We start from the raw sequence: 15,435 nt of genomic DNA, 5'->3' as shown, positions 1-15,435 counted from the left end.
TCACAGTTAAACGTGCTAAAATCATTTTATACTATTGATTTCACAAAAACCAATATCTTAAACACTATTAATCTCAAATTATTAAGGTTAATTCCGTAAACACTATTAAATTTTATGACAAGCACAAAAGATGTATTATTCCATCACAACATGTTATGTACAAACCATAAAACACACAAAGGAATCACCATACTCATGATATATGATGGTCATATTATTGATATATATATATTATAGAAACACATACGTCCTCTATATGGACAAGTATTATTCATCTGCATACATATTAATACATATACTTAGTAAGGTTAATGGCCTTTTAACATTAATTAGCAGGAGGATAATAGTTGCAAATCACAAAGGTTCCACCATTGTCACACCTGACTTTGGCACACCCAAGCCACACCGAGGCTCTCCACACAACTTGAGCATAGCTAGACTTCTTGCTAACCCACAGTCTCACTGCGTCAGTACCAGACATACTACTACTATGCCATGCCAAGTTTTCACCGTACACACCTGAGTTAGAGGGAATGAGACTACAGTCTCGCTTTCTTTGTTGAGCATAGTTCCATGCGTATTTCGCCAACGTCTGATCCCATTTCATAGGTGGCACTTGAACTTGGGCTCGAGCACGGTTGTGTTCGTCGACGTAGTCTTGTGGCTGGTCTTGTGCTTTCAGAGGAACAGCAAAAGCTAGGACAAGAACTATAGACAAGAGTATTAAGGTGTTGAGAGACTTAAACATCTTCATTATGTTGTGTGTTGGTTTTAGAAGAAACGATCGAGGATTTATATAGAGTTTATGTTGGAGTTATTTTATGGACTACTAATCACACTTGCTAGATATGTTTTAACTAACTAATAACACTTGTAGTAATTTTATTTCACTATTCTTTTTTAAAAAGTGTTATAAGTTATAACTAAGTCAATTAGGAATTGGTCCTTAAACTTGCCCCTTCATAAGAAATTATTATTTTTTAATACAATCTTGCAATATTTAAAAAGCAAGACAATTTCTTTGAAGTCGATGGAGTATGTATGCAATGAGACCTGATCAAGAATTATACATATCTACCATTTTAAGAATATATCAACCATTTTTCATTGTTTCAATTAGTCAAATCTATAAGAGGACTTAATTAAGGTCGGACTTAATTGGTTGCTTTGGGGTTTCCAACATATGTCATGTTTTGTTTTAAACTTTCCAAGGATAATTTAACATAAAAATTAACGATATTAACACCATAAGATTAATATGTAATTAATATGTGGTTGAAAAAATCACAAATTAATACTATAGTTCAAATAAAAAATACTTGCTCTGTTATGTGGGAAATATTGTTTCTTTATGTTTTCTTCCTTTGTTTTTTACTCTTTCCGCATTTAATTAGTTAATGTCGTTTAAGGTTTTTGCACATAACTTAAGAAAACAATGAACTTTATGTTATCTCTTTCTTTAAGATATTCTCTAATTATTTTTAATTGGTTTAGACATTAAAATAATTGGATAAAATTAAAAATTTTACTAAACATTTGCATTAGAAATCTAAAACGATAACTATTATGAAACGAAATTTTGAGTCTAGAACGATAACCAATTAAAACAGAGAGATTAATAAATTCTAATCAAATCATATATATATATATATCTATAACCATTAAAAATCTTAATACTTAATAACACTAGCTTTTTATATAATTATAAAATCAATAAAAAGAGGAAAAGGCTAATTTAATCAAAAGAATCTTCTACAAGGATCACCAATTAACAATATTTGAAATCTTTGCAACCATAATTTGGTTTCGCATTATGTTTGGAGATAAACACTATGCAGGATTGATCAAGAAAATGGAAAATAATAATAATTATTATGTACTTATTCCTTAACTGGATTAGGACTACCAATAACCACGTGAGATTTTCCTAATCTCTTTAGGAATGAAAATTTTCTATATAAAAGACTAGCGAGAAACCTTATTAGAAAAGCAACCTTAAACCCTAAGAGAGACAAAACCTAAGAGACGACCATGATCAGAGAAGACCTACCGGTAAGAAGTATTTTGATGCTTCCTGATGATATCGTGTTAAACTGCTTAGCCCGGGTCTCAAGATCTTACTACCCAACTCTCTCCTTAGTCTCCAAGAGATTCCACTCTCTCCTTACTTCACCAGAGCTTTACCAGATCCGAACTCTCTTAGGCTACATAGAGACTGGTCCCTATGTCTGCTTAAGATCCTCCACCAAATCCTTACATTGGTACATTCTCTCTCAGACACCACATAGTACCACAAAGATTCTTGTCCCGGTTCCATCTCCAAATTGGCCTACTGATTTTAAGTTGGATGTTGCACTGATTGCTCCTAATTCATATGCTATTAGCGGATTAAGAAATTATAATGCATCGTCTAACGTCCTACTCATGGACTATAGTTCTAACCAAAGGTGTGAGGCCCCAAGGATACAACAAGTAGCTCGTGTATCGCCATCTGCTTGTATTGACCAAAATACATATATAATGCGAGGCTGCAAAAAGCATGATCCGAAAAACCGGATAGTGATTTACGATACAAATATCGTTGATTGGGAGGTTTTTGAGATCTCTAGAAAACAATTGCGCGGCGACTCCAAGTATAAAAGGATTAGATATGAAAGAATTATGTATACCAAGTCTCCTAGCAAAGATGACACTATCAAGCTGTATAAAGGTATATGGAGGAGGAAAGACATAAAGGGGATTAAAAGAAGTGGTAAGTCATCATCTGATTGTGTGATAGGGAACGTATTCTACCGTCGTCCTCGTCGTGGTACGGTTGAGTGGTATGACCCTAACAAAAGATTATGGCAAAACTTGAAAGGTTTGAATGGTTTGGAAGAATTGCCTCGTAATGTTAAACTCGCGAATTATGGTGGGAAAATGGCGGTTTTGTGGGAGGAGTGTGTGCTTGTTGGGAACCTTCAAGAGAATACAATCTGGTGTAAGGTAATTGCTCTTCACAAAGACCAACACATGGAGATTTGTGGGACGCTTGAATGGTTTGGCAAAGTTTTTACATCCAATGAGCCATATGGGCTAGTTCATGCTTTTTCTGCTGAAGGATTTTGAAACATTAACCGATTAAACCTTAATGTTATTGTTGTTTTTATTTTGTTCTATTTTTAAATATATTTTAAAACTCTTTTGAAAACGAGTTTGTAGTGAAAATTTTAAATTCTAGATTGTTTATATTTTTATTTTGAATTGGATCAGTATACTATCGTTTAAGCTGGTGTACAATACATACACAATAATATTTTGAAGAAGACATTATATATAGTTGACATATCTTAATATCTTATGTTTGTACAAACTTAAACTTAGATAGGGTAGAGAGTTGGATTACTCTAATTTAGTCTTTTGGTTTGTAGTAAGACTTGAATGAATACATGTCGGAACCCCATTTTCTTTCTGCAGTTCAATGATCATTAATTCAAGATAAATCGAAAAGAATGGTACTATATATGGACAAACTTGTTTTTGTTGTTGTTAGTTAACAAACATGCACTTAGTTCTTCAGACGAATGTAAAAGAGAGTCTTAGCATTAAAGTTATTGACCACATGGGAATGGAAATTGAATTAGGGACATAGGTGACCTTGCACCACCCATTTGGTCAAAACAAAAGTGTTTTAAATACATTAAACTCCCATGTAGCTAAAAAAAGTGGTCTTAATTAAGTACTACTAGACCAAGAAGGATAAAAGAAGACATTGTGGTTCACAAAATAAGCCAAGTCTGGTCTAGAATTGCATATATGTTGAAGTGAAACAATGCCTATCTTTGATGATACATTGAACGACTCATGGAAAAAAAAAAAAAAAAGAAAAGAAGAAGAAGGTTTTTTTTTTGTCTAACTCAGGGTAAATCACCAGATCTATGTAAGGATCCGATACTAATCCTTGGGGAGAGGGTATCCCATGGGTAGGGTTCCCCCCATGCTTTCAAATGGGCCTTAAACAAGAGTCTCATATCCATGTGGCCAAAGAGATAAAGCCAGCAATTCTGCGTCTGAGGAGAATCGATCCCTGGCTTAGACCAACATGGCGACTCTTCCACCAGATTAGAACCACTAGCCCACCACCTCTGGTTAGAAGAAGGTTACAAGTATGGTTTAGTGAGAGTTTGAGCTGATATTGATCTCATAATATCTATCACAATTAGTTAGATATATTTGTGTACTTCAACACGAGTACACGACAGTATAATGAAATTGGACTAATAATTCGGATTCAACAACAATATGATCAAATTATCTGATTAACTAAGATGTTATGTCTCTCTAATTAAATTTTCTCTTAAGAGAGACATAACATCATAGTAATTGGATTGTCGTAACTAAAATATTAATCAAGTTTTAAAATGTTTTCAAGTAATTATGGAGAAGAGTTTCTTTAAAAAATAAAATACCTTTTTTAATATTACAAAGTTTTTAATATGAATCTAAACACTTAGGGTAAAAAATCTGATTGGATTGTCGTAAGATGTCATGTAACTCCAAATATGAAACAAAATCATAAATCATAATTGCTTTAATATACTGGCTACAAAAAAAAACAAAAAAGAAAGAATCCTTTAGTACTAAGTACTTAGTCATAAAAGTTTATGACTGCGGTTTTTTTCTGTATGTGAATATAAGTAAGTGGTCAGAATCTGTATTAGCATAACGAGTAAGATATATTTATATTAAAGTTAGACAAAGGTAACCACTTCAAATTTTCATTATAAGTAATCCCCCTTTGATGCCACATTACATCATCACTATTTTTTTCCACAATCTTCAAGTTTTCTCTGACTACTAATCTCAATAGATAAAGATAAAGGTTTTGAATCTAACCAAAAAAATGAAGATTGTACAATTCTTCGTAATCTCTCTTCTCCTCACATCTTCACTTTTTGTACTTTCAAACGCTGGTTCCGGTAAGTGTTTTACTTTTCATTTTAAACCACTATATTGTTGTTTGAAATTCTCTTAACATTGATATGTTATGCTATATGAATTAAACAGAATGCAATGGAAAATGCAATGTGAGATGCGCAAAGGCAGACAGAACACATGGAGAATGCCTCCAAGACTGCAATATATGTTGCGAGAAGTGTAAATGTGTTCCATCGGGTACCTTTGGAAACAAAGATGAGTGTCCTTGCTACCGTGATTTGAAAAACTCCAAAGGTGGATCCAAGTGTCCTTGAACATGCTTTCAAGATATACTTATTGCACATTTGATTAATATCTATAGAAATTTTAATCACATATTTGTTTGATGTGTGAAATAAAATATCTGTGAGCTACTATGCTAGTATTGTTTTGTCAATCTCCATATTAATATAAAGAAGTACACAACTTAAAAAATGGTACTTAATTACAATATAATGCCATTACAAATTCTATTAAATTTATAAGTCATTTTTATTATGGGTTAAGGAATTAGCATATTAATTTATTGAATATAATTAAATTAAAAAACAAAAATACATTATTTTTTAAAATGAATAAAAAATCAAAATAAACATCAAGATTAGATATCTAACTTATCATATTAGATTTTTATTAATTATTATACTTCACCTTTCATATCTATCTGATTATATTTTGGGGAATGTTTCAAAAATACCCCTTTTCATATACCACTTTTCAAAAATACTCCATTTTTCAAACTTTATAAAAAAGCCACTAAAAATGTTAAACTTTATCCAAATATGTGTGTAACCTTATAAATATACACCCAAATTACCTTTACTGTATATGTGTCTAAAACTGTATAATCTTTCATAAATACCATATAATTACCTTATAAAACGATCGTATAAAAACCTTATAACAACCTTTTTTAAACCTTTTAAAAAACCTATAAACCCTTTCTAAAAAACCTTTTAAAACCTTGTAAAAATTATTAAAACCTTTTACAAAGATAGAAATTATTTGAATCAAATCTCTCAGTAATAGTTATTATCTAGATGTGCCTTATAAATCATATAAATCTATATAATATTTTATATTTAAATAGGGGCATTTCTGAAGATGGATAGATAAAAAAGGTATTTTTGAAAGAGGTTACACCAAAGGGGTATTTCTCAAAAAAATCTCTTATATTTTTGTGAAACCAATAACTCATGATATGCTATAATATGAATTTTTTAAATGAATTATAAAATTTTCAATTTAAAAAGAAAAAACTATAACGGGTTACTAATTCAAAATTGATTAATATATTTAATTTATGCAAAATATATATTCAACTAAAAATTTGACTAAGTAACAGGTCAGAAATTTATATAAAATGTACAGTTTTATATATTGTAATAAACTTGTAAAATATTTTAATTTGGAACATGTAAACATAATTTAAAAAATATATATCATAAAAATACTGGAGCAAAAAATTTAAAAATTACTAATACTCTAAATTTGATCAAATTAACTGTTTAACCTTGATGTTATTATTACTCTGGTCTCTCTAATTAACTCTTCTCTTAAAAGTATTAGTTTTGAAATGTTTTCATGTAACATATAGAGAAGAGTTTCTTTTAAAATTAAAAAAAAAAAAAATTATAATTTCCAAATGTGTAACATGAATCTAAACACTTATGGTAAAATATCTCGAAATACGAAACCAAATCATAATTCATATTTGCTTCAATATTGGTTGCAAAAGAAAGAATCCTTATGTACTAAGTACTTAGTCATAACAGTTTATGAATACGATTTTATTCTGTATGTGAATATAAGTAAGTGATCAGAATCTGTATCAGCATAACGAGTAAGATATATTTATATCGGCATAACAACCACTTCAAATTTTCACTATAAGTATATCCCCTTTAATGGCACATTACATCATCACTATTTTTTTCCACAATCTTCAAGTTTACTCTTACTATTAATCTCAATAAATAAAAATAAAAGTTTTGAATCTAACCAAGAAAATTAAGATGAAGCTCATAGTTGTACAATTCTTCATAATCTCTCTTCTCCTCACATCTTCACTTTTTGTACTTTCAAACGCTGGTTTGGGTAAGTGTTTTACTTATCAGTTTAAACCACTATATAGTTGTATGAAATTTTCTTAACATTTATATGTTATGCTATATGAATTAACAGAATGTGGTGGAAAGTGCAATGTGAGATGCGCAAAGGCAGACAGAACACATGGAGAATGCCTCCAAGACTGCAATATATGTTGCGAAAAGTGTAACTGTGTTCCATCGGGTACCTTTGGAAACAAAGATGAGTGTCCTTGCTACCGTGATTTGCAAAACTCCAAAGGTGGATCCAAGTGTCCTTGAACATGCTTTGAGGATATACTCATCGCACGGTTAATATCTATGGGAAGTTTAATCACATTTTTGTTTGATGTATGAAATATGTGAGCTACTTTGCTACTCCCTCCGTTCCCTTATAAAATTGTTTCAAAAAGATAACTTTCTGAGGACCCTTATTTCGAAGAACATTTTGACAAAGGAATTTTTTGTTTTAATAAAATTATAACTACAAATGTATAATAACAAAACATATTGTAACGCCCCGACTATCACATATCCTAATGGGCCCCATGTCTATTCCCAGTCCATGGGCCCACAATTCTTAATGGGTTCCACGTTCTCTCACTAAGCCAGTAAGTTCATCCTTATCTGACTGTCAGTTTGCTATGTCCGGGAGACTTAAAAACATGTTAACCGATCCTATAAATCACCATATGATATTTTCCTGTGTTTTGACCGCACTCACACAGTTCCGACAATCATTTCCCAGAAGGTAACCCATCTTTGGACTACTCCAGCATAAGCATGCTTAACTGTGGAGTTCTCCTATGATATTTGACCAAAAAGATAAGTGCACTTTGGTGAGATAAGTGGCCAAATCAATTAATTTAAACCTCTCGACAACAAAATAATTAAAATATATAAAAATGCTAAAAACAAAATATTCAAGTACAAAACTATTTATAAAAAAAAACTATAAAGTTGGGAGAGTTTCTTTTGGGTCTTGGCGAATTGCTCTTTAATTTTAAAGTTTTGTTGCTTCAATGAATTGATAAATTGATTTGACCGTTACCAAAGTGCACTTATCTTTTCACTTAAATGTTTTCAGAGAACTCAACGGTTTTTACATCTAATGAGCCATATGGGCTAGTTCATGCTTTTTCTGCTACTGTTCGCTGAATGATTTTTTACCATTTGCTTTTAAAACATTCATGATTCACCGATTCAAACCCTAATATTATTGTGTTTTTATTTTGTTCTATTTCAATATATTTTCTAGTGTTTTCCTTCCATAAATTATTATCTCAGCAGTCATGCATGTAAGGATGCATAATTTGTATCACATAATGTATTTTGTTTCTTATCAGATGAGATTTTAGTGAAAATCTTTAATTCCAGAAGTACCACCCAATATCTTTGATGATACATTGAACGACTCATTGAGAAAAGAAGAATGTTAAATTTGCTTGAGAACTTACAAGTATGGTTTAGTAAGAGTTTGAGCTAATATTAATCTCATAATATTAAATCACAATAGCTAGATACCTTTTTGTACTTCAACACGACAATATAATGAAATTGGACTAATTCGGATTCATACAAGAAACTAATTAAAGTCAAGAATATCATCTTCGACATGATCACAAGTATACTAATAAACGTGGTTAATAAATCAAAATCAATATTACTTATTTTAAATTCGAATCTTACTAACGTAACCCATCTAACCTTTGTGCATGTGTCTCTCTATACGTATAAATACACGGTTTTACAAATTGCAATGATCTACCAAAGAAAAGTACTTCAAAGCGTGAGGGTCAAGGAAGATTAGGCATGTCAATCGGGCTAGCCCGGCCCGGCCCGGCCCGAAACCCGTAAAGCCCTTATATATGTGAGCCCGGCCCGGTCCGGTCCGAAAAATTTCCGAGCCTATATTTTAAAGCCCGGCCCGGCCCTAACAGGGCTACAGGGCTTTTCGAGCTTTTTTGGGCTTTATTTACCGATAAAAAAATCAATTTCTAAGTTCATAATAGTTTTTTAAAAACTATATTTAAAGGTCTACTATAAAAATAATGCATCAAATTTTAAATAACTTATCAATATTGAATAAAACTAACTTAATTTAAGAGAAAAGCTAGTTATCAGTTACCATCCAAGTACATGTATATATTGAATAAAGTCAATGGAGTTGTTATGAAGATTTTGTTTAAGTTCAAGAACAATATGATCAAATTATCTGTTGAACTATGATGTTATGTCTCTCTAATTAACTCTTCTCTTAAAACTATTAATCAAGTTTTGAAATGTTTTCTAGTAACATATAGAGAAGAGTTTCTCTAAAAAATAGTATACTTTTTTTATGTTACAAATTTGTAATATGAATCTAAACTCTTATGTTAAAAAATCTGATTGGATTGTCATAAAATATCATGGAATTCGAAATATGAAACAAATACTTTAGTACTAAGTACTTAGTCATAAAAGTTTATGAATACGATTTTATTCTGTATGTGAACATAAGTAAGTGATCAGAATGTGTATCGGCATAAAGAGTAAGAAAATTATTTTTACTAAAGCTAGACAAAGGTAACACTTCAAATATTCACTATTAAGTAATCCCCCTTTGATGTCACATTACATCATCACTATTTTTTCCCCCGATCTTCAAGTTTTCTTTTACTATTTGTAATCTCAATAAATAAAGAAAAAAGGAAAACTACATTTGGTGTACGCAAATAAATAAATAAAAATAAGAATTTATACATGCTTTTTTTATTAGTTCTCTCTCTTGACAACTTAAATTGGAAAAAGCTATCCCTATGATGGATAACAAATATTTTATCAGATAACAAAATAGATATCCATAAAATTTTAGAATAACTTTTATATATCATTTATATGTTTCTTATGCTGTTATGCATAAGTTAACAATTATAGCTGAAATATCATAATAAAATAAACATGTTAATATATAAGTTAGTTGATATCAATCATATAATAAATTATTCAACTCGATAATTATGAATTTATCAAATAATTTATAATTTAAAGCGGTAACATATGAGTAACTATAAATAATTTAACTATATAACTATGAGGTTATCAAATAACTTATAATGCATAGCGGTAACATATGATTTACATAGTTAATCAAATATATATCCATAAAAGTTATTGCATAAGCAGAAAATCTTTGGGAAAAAGTCACTTGGGATGACTGGGAAAAAAGTCCCACAACGGAAATGAGGATTGAAAATCACTCCTTTATATATGGTTACACTCTCATCTAGTTTTAAAAAGTGTGTAAGAGAGCAAGAAGGTTTCACACGTGCACCAAACCGAGCCGAGCCAGGCTCACCGAGTATTTTTTGGACTTTAGAGGTAAATCCAATTTTTTACCAGGGCTTCTTGTGCACTCCAAGTAAATTGGTTTGCACTCCAAGGAATATGCCGAGAATATTTTGAGGATATTTTGTAGAATATGCCGAGGATTTTCTCCCGGAGCCTTATCTCCTTATACTATATAAATAGGCGCATCTTCTCATTATTTCTCACACTCTCAAACAGAAAAGCATTATCAGTTCTAAAATCTTGCCTCTCTCTCTCTCTCTTGGTTTATTTTAAAGTAAGTTTTTAGTTTTTTAGTAGTTTCGAGAATATAATGTAGATCAAGTTCGCATGAGTCTACTACTCGTGTGCTCGAGTATTAGTTCGTGATCGGTTGTATCATGGGATTCATAAATCGTGATAGACCAAAACACTTACGGCCAAATATATTGAATTAAGGACAAAGATATCATATCTTGCCTCCGTGATTTATTTTACGCATTTAAATTATATTGTTGTAATTCGTTTATGATATCGTTATCCTTCATAAAATTCATATATTTTTTCGATTCGATTTTTTTGCTCCTACAGTTGAATTAGTTTTCAAACTCGCTGAGCAAAAACCGAATGGAGAAAATATACAAAATTTATTAAGGATAACGATATCATAAACCAATTAACAATATAATTTAAATGCGTTAAATAAATCATGAATGCAAGATATGATATCTTTGTCATTAATTCAAAAAATCGGCCATAAGTGTTTTGATCTATCACGATTTATGAATCCTACAATACAACCGATCACGAACTAATACTCGAGCACACGAGTAGTATACTCAAGCGAACTTGATCTACGATATACTTTTGAAACTACTAAAAACCTAAGAAGTTACTTTACAAGAAAACAAGATAAAGAGACAAAATTTTTGAACTGAGAATGCTTTTCTGTTTGAGAGTGTGAGAAATAATGAGAGGCTATGCCTCTTTATATAGTAGAAGGAGTAGAAAGAGATAGGGCTTTAGGAGAATATTCTCAGCATATTCTGGAGAATATTCTTGGCATATTCTGCAAAATATTCTCAAAATATTTTCTGCATATTCTTTAGAGTGCACACCAAGCCTGATAAAAATTGGGCCTAACAAAAGCCCAAAAAATATCCGGCGAGAATTCCCAAGAGCCCTCCCAGCTCGGTTCGGTTTGGCGCACGTGTGGAACCTTCCTTCTCTCTTACACACTTTTGAAACTATATGAGAGTGTAACCATATTATAAAGGAGTAAAAATCACTCCTAATTTTTGATGTAATACTCTTTACCAGATTTCCATTGCATTATCAAACTTACAATTGCATTCAGCCATTATAATATGGTTAATATCTTGAAAGTCAGTGTCAAAACCTTGAAATTTTCAGAAACTAGTTTTTCTGAAAAATTCGGTACCAACCGCCTAGTTAATATCTACGGGAAGTTTAGTCACATCTTTGTTTGATGTATGAGATAAAATGATGTGAGCTACTTTGCCATTAATTTGTTAATTCTGTATAAATTAGTGCAAAACTGTCAAAGTTGGCATTGGAAGTAATGTCAAGATCAGAGTTTTAATAGCAAAGTTTGCACATATAGACCACGTTTACTACTTAGCATTGTCACTTGTGTTTATCAATGTCCTTCAATTCTAATAGTTTCTTTTCTTTTCTTTTTTTTTCATGGTAAAACCAGTTTTAATAGTTTCCTCTGTCGAAAATACTGATTCGGCTCAATTCATACTTTTATGAACAACTTGCCACTTCACCTCAAACCTTAAACAAGCTATTCAATTATTCGTCAAGTTTAAACATTTTGAAGTAAAGAATTATCATAATCTGACGGGCCTTTAATGGGCCTTTCTCGCAAGAATAGACCCATTACTGCCCAAAGTTTAGTTAACAGTAGCAAAAGATTTCAATGTCTCACAAATCTTTCCTCATGTCAATGTCTCACAAATCTTTTCTCACTTATGTGTCTTTCTAATCTCCACCAAGTAAATATATAACAGAAACATTGCATAAAACAAACACCATGTAACATTCTATATAGATTCCCTCAGACAATAACATTGATTCAGTCACAAGACAATCAGTATTAGCATGGTTAATACCATCATAGGGAATCATACTTAAAACAATCAATTCAAACATACTCATACCACAAAAACAAAAACAAAGTTCCCTCAGCAAATCATTTTATCATCAAAAAAATTTATCAGATATACATTAGCATTATATAAAAATCATCATAGGGAACCAAAGATAATAATATCAATATTGAATTTTAAAGAGTTGTAATAAGGCTCAGATAATGTTATAGAAACAGTTATTCTCCTTGGCCACAAAAGGCCTCATAATGAGCTGGGATAATATGTTATCATCATCGCCAAATCAAACCCTTAAATCCAAAAACACCATAGCTTAAAAACACATAATTCAAAAAGACAGAACAAAACTAACAAACAAAGACTTGTAATCAAGATAAGTTACAAAAAAACCCTAATCAAGATTTGTAATGAATCAAGAAAGTGGAATCTAAAAGGCTCAGATATATGTATGAACATAATTCTACTCCTTGACCACAAAAGGTCTCATAGAGCTGGGATTATATGTTATCATCATCACCTTCAAGAAACCCTAATTCTAACATAGCGTAATCAGCAAACCGAATCAAGAACAGAGCATAAGACTAGAAACAGAGATATGAGATTCCAAACAGACTAGACTACATCAATGAGACGAGAGACATGAACTAGATGACTCAACGAGTGTTAAAGCTTAGATTTTTATAGAGCAAAAGAGATCAAGACCTGTATGAGGAGGAGACGAAGAATCGAAAAGTGATTTATAGAGACGGCAAGAGAAACTAGGGTTTCATATTACGAGCTCTACTTTTAAACCTAAGCCTTTTTTTTGGTTTGGGCTTAAAACTAGTTGGGCTTTCTCACGATATGTCTGGCCCAATATTTTGTGTGTGTGTTTGTTGTCTATAGAAATTAAATTGTGTTTGTAACGTCATGTTAATCAAATTACTGTACGGTGTGTAATTGGTTTTGTGGTTTCTAAAGAGTTTTAATTTTTTAATTTTTATTCAATTTTGTATTATAAAAAATTATTAAAATTGTTGACAACAATATATATATTATTAAAATTATGTATCATTTGTTCAATCGTTATAAAAAGTTAATAAAACATAGGGAGGGCACTATCTTCCGTCTTTTCACCAAAACAAAAAAAATCGTTATAAAAAGTTGTTTACATTCATTAAAAATCGTGTCTTACTGAAATACTGAGTTTTAGAAATTCATTATTGGATTAAAAAAAATATACTTTAACTAACTTTCAGAAGTGAATTTTCCCTCTACAAGATTTCCCATAAAAAAATTCTGCCAAGTTTTTTCCACCGTGAAAATGTTTAGTGCATCATCAGCACCAATCTTCGGAGATTCCATCCAAGTAGTTATAAGATTTTATGAGTTTTTATAAAGTCTTACAAAATATTAAAGTTTTATGCGGTAATTAAAAAATTAACAAGGTAATTATAAGGTATTTGTAAGATTTAGACACGTATAAGGGTTGTTTGTATATGCTCTTATATATCTACTTAGTATAATAATGATGGCATGAAAATCATTTTAATAGAATAGTTAGAACACATCCAAATTTCTTTTAAGAATGATATAGATGACTGATTTAAATATGGCATTGTTGTACCCCAAGTGACTGTCATTAAAGAAGGTAAGAAAGTCAATTTGACAATTGTGAAGTTTTTCTTGTACAAGATAGTTGATGATATAGAATTATGTAAGTCCTTTCCATGGGACACATTGATATTTCTTGATTACATAAAAATTATTTATCATCTAATGGAATAACTTATACAAAGTTGAGCATTATATTGAGACTTAGTGGTGAACTTAGGTCCATTCGTATACTTATTCTATAACATTTTTGAAATAGACATATTTTGTACAAGACAAAAAAATCTTGTGTTTTGTTTAAATTTACACTTATGTTGTTCCCATCCCACATTTCTCTCTAAACATGAGTCCATGAATTAAGAATAAGTAATGCTCATAACTTAAAATATTGTCAATCATGTTTTGCTTTTTTAAATTCGAGTTAGATTTTGAATTTAATTGACTAACGATTGACTTATATTTTTGAGTTATCCTCTTCATAAAAAATTTAAATCAAAACATAACTCAAAATCATGGAAATTTTCATGAGTAAAGATGTGAGAAGTTTAGTTACCTATTTTTTAATTAAAAACGAAAATTCACTTATATATTACTAAATCTTATTCTTTTTGTTTTTATTCAATTCATATATCAGAAAAAACTGAATGGTTTTACTTTATTTTAATAACTTCTCCTAAATAGTTATAAATTTCTTATATTTTGCCAAAATTATTATTTATATTTCATTTGAAATTAAAAAGGCATGTATCTCAATATGATAAGATTTTAAATATTATAGAATGTATGTAGTTATTTTTTTAATTTTCAATGTTACAAAAAAATGTTTAATTAACTTTGTGTATATTAAAATTATTTTATTATAAATTCCTTAAATAATTTTTAATTATTTATTAGTATAATCTTTTAATAACTAGAATTATCCATTATTTTTAAATTAAATTTACTTAAATAATACATACAGCAACATCTACAACAAAAATATCACTAGTCAAAGATTTTGGAAACAATAGTAAATCATAATTTACAGCGATTCACTACGTAAAACTGTTATGTTTACCACATCATATTTATTGCAAAGTTACATCAAATATAATATTTACTGCAGATGGTAGCCGTTTTTGGATTTGTCTCAGTTAGAGTCTCGCAGGCTGACGAGTGATTGTTCATCATCCGAAACAAAGATCTTTGAAATAGTCTCGTTTCAAGCCAACTTTAATAACTCATGTTACCAATCCGAATCATAAGTTATTGTTTTATCGTTTTCCAAAGGAGGAAGACGATGGCCTTACTCGTTAATTAGCAACTTAACTCTTTAATGTGCTTCAAAATTGGTCCAACAATTGTAAACTTTGTAATTT

General features: G+C 30.4%; 4 protein-coding genes and 4 non-coding genes across 9 annotated transcripts; 3 read left to right on the top strand and 5 right to left on the bottom strand.

The window, feature by feature from the left end:
* Window positions 1–318: 318 nt before the first annotated feature.
* Window positions 319–754, bottom strand: LOC17894641 (pathogenesis-related protein 1). The gene has a single exon (XM_006301287.2). The coding sequence runs from the start codon at window positions 752–754 to the stop codon at window positions 326–328; it is 429 nt and encodes a 142-aa protein (XP_006301349.1). The 3' UTR covers window positions 319–325.
* A 1,277-nt stretch (window positions 755–2,031) lies between these two features.
* LOC17894956 (F-box/kelch-repeat protein At4g23580) lies at window positions 2,032–3,108 on the top strand. The gene has a single exon (XM_006300964.1). The coding sequence runs from the start codon at window positions 2,032–2,034 to the stop codon at window positions 3,106–3,108; it is 1,077 nt and encodes a 358-aa protein (XP_006301026.1).
* Window positions 3,109–4,882: 1,774 nt separating this feature from the next.
* LOC17894996 (gibberellin-regulated protein 8) lies at window positions 4,883–5,231 on the top strand. The gene is made up of 2 exons (XM_006301867.1): window positions 4,883–4,958; window positions 5,047–5,231. Exons 1-2 carry the CDS (start codon window positions 4,883–4,885, stop codon window positions 5,229–5,231), a joined length of 261 nt encoding a protein of 86 aa, XP_006301929.1.
* A 1,740-nt stretch (window positions 5,232–6,971) lies between these two features.
* LOC17894994 (gibberellin-regulated protein 8) lies at window positions 6,972–7,325 on the top strand. Of its 2 annotated transcripts, none has more exons than XM_023788409.1 (2): window positions 6,972–7,047; window positions 7,141–7,325. In XM_023788409.1, the coding sequence occupies exons 1-2, from the start codon at window positions 6,972–6,974 to the stop codon at window positions 7,323–7,325; spliced, it is 261 nt and encodes an 86-aa protein (XP_023644177.1). The 2 variants fall into 2 exon arrangements, with proteins under 2 accessions (XP_023644177.1, XP_006301392.1); XM_006301330.1 differs by having other exon boundaries at window positions 6,972–7,053.
* A 5,100-nt stretch (window positions 7,326–12,425) lies between these two features.
* LOC111832254 lies at window positions 12,426–12,500 on the bottom strand. The gene has a single exon (XR_002835292.1). It is a non-coding gene; the product is annotated as a small nucleolar RNA snoR53Y (small nucleolar RNA).
* Window positions 12,501–12,552: 52 nt separating this feature from the next.
* On the bottom strand, window positions 12,553–12,633 carry LOC111832255. Its single transcript, XR_002835293.1, has one exon. It is a non-coding gene; the product is annotated as a small nucleolar RNA snoR53Y (small nucleolar RNA).
* A 39-nt stretch (window positions 12,634–12,672) lies between these two features.
* Window positions 12,673–12,768, bottom strand: LOC111832251. The gene has a single exon (XR_002835289.1). It is a non-coding gene; the product is annotated as a small nucleolar RNA snoR69Y (small nucleolar RNA).
* A 144-nt stretch (window positions 12,769–12,912) lies between these two features.
* Window positions 12,913–13,006, bottom strand: LOC111832250. Its single transcript, XR_002835288.1, has one exon. It is a non-coding gene; the product is annotated as a small nucleolar RNA snoR69Y (small nucleolar RNA).
* Between the last annotated feature and the right edge of the window lie 2,429 nt (window positions 13,007–15,435).

This window comes from Capsella rubella, unplaced genomic scaffold (genome assembly GCF_000375325.1).
Source record: "Capsella rubella cultivar Monte Gargano unplaced genomic scaffold, Caprub1_0 scaffold_2, whole genome shotgun sequence".
In the NCBI taxonomy this organism is placed as follows: Eukaryota; Viridiplantae; Streptophyta; class Magnoliopsida; order Brassicales; family Brassicaceae; genus Capsella; species Capsella rubella.
The sequence above is the reverse complement of the archived record's forward strand: the minus strand, read 5'-3'. Positions and strand labels throughout refer to the sequence as shown.

Coding starts and splice junctions, on each gene's coding strand:
- LOC17894956 (XM_006300964.1), top strand. CDS start 2,032: ATGATCAGAGAAGACCTACCGGTAAGAAGTATTTTGATGCTTCCTGAT.
- LOC17894996 (XM_006301867.1), top strand. CDS start 4,883: ATGAAGATTGTACAATTCTTCGTAATCTCTCTTCTCCTCACATCTTCA. Junction 4,959..5,046: donor ACTTTCAAACGCTGGTTCCG/GTAAGTGTTTTA, acceptor TGAATTAAACAG/AATGCAATGGAAAATGCAAT.
- LOC17894641 (XM_006301287.2), bottom strand. CDS start 754: ATGAAGATGTTTAAGTCTCTCAACACCTTAATACTCTTGTCTATAGTT.
- LOC17894994 (XM_006301330.1), top strand. CDS start 6,972: ATGAAGCTCATAGTTGTACAATTCTTCATAATCTCTCTTCTCCTCACA. Junction 7,054..7,140: donor ACTTTCAAACGCTGGTTTGG/GTAAGTGTTTTA, acceptor ATGAATTAACAG/AATGTGGTGGAAAGTGCAAT.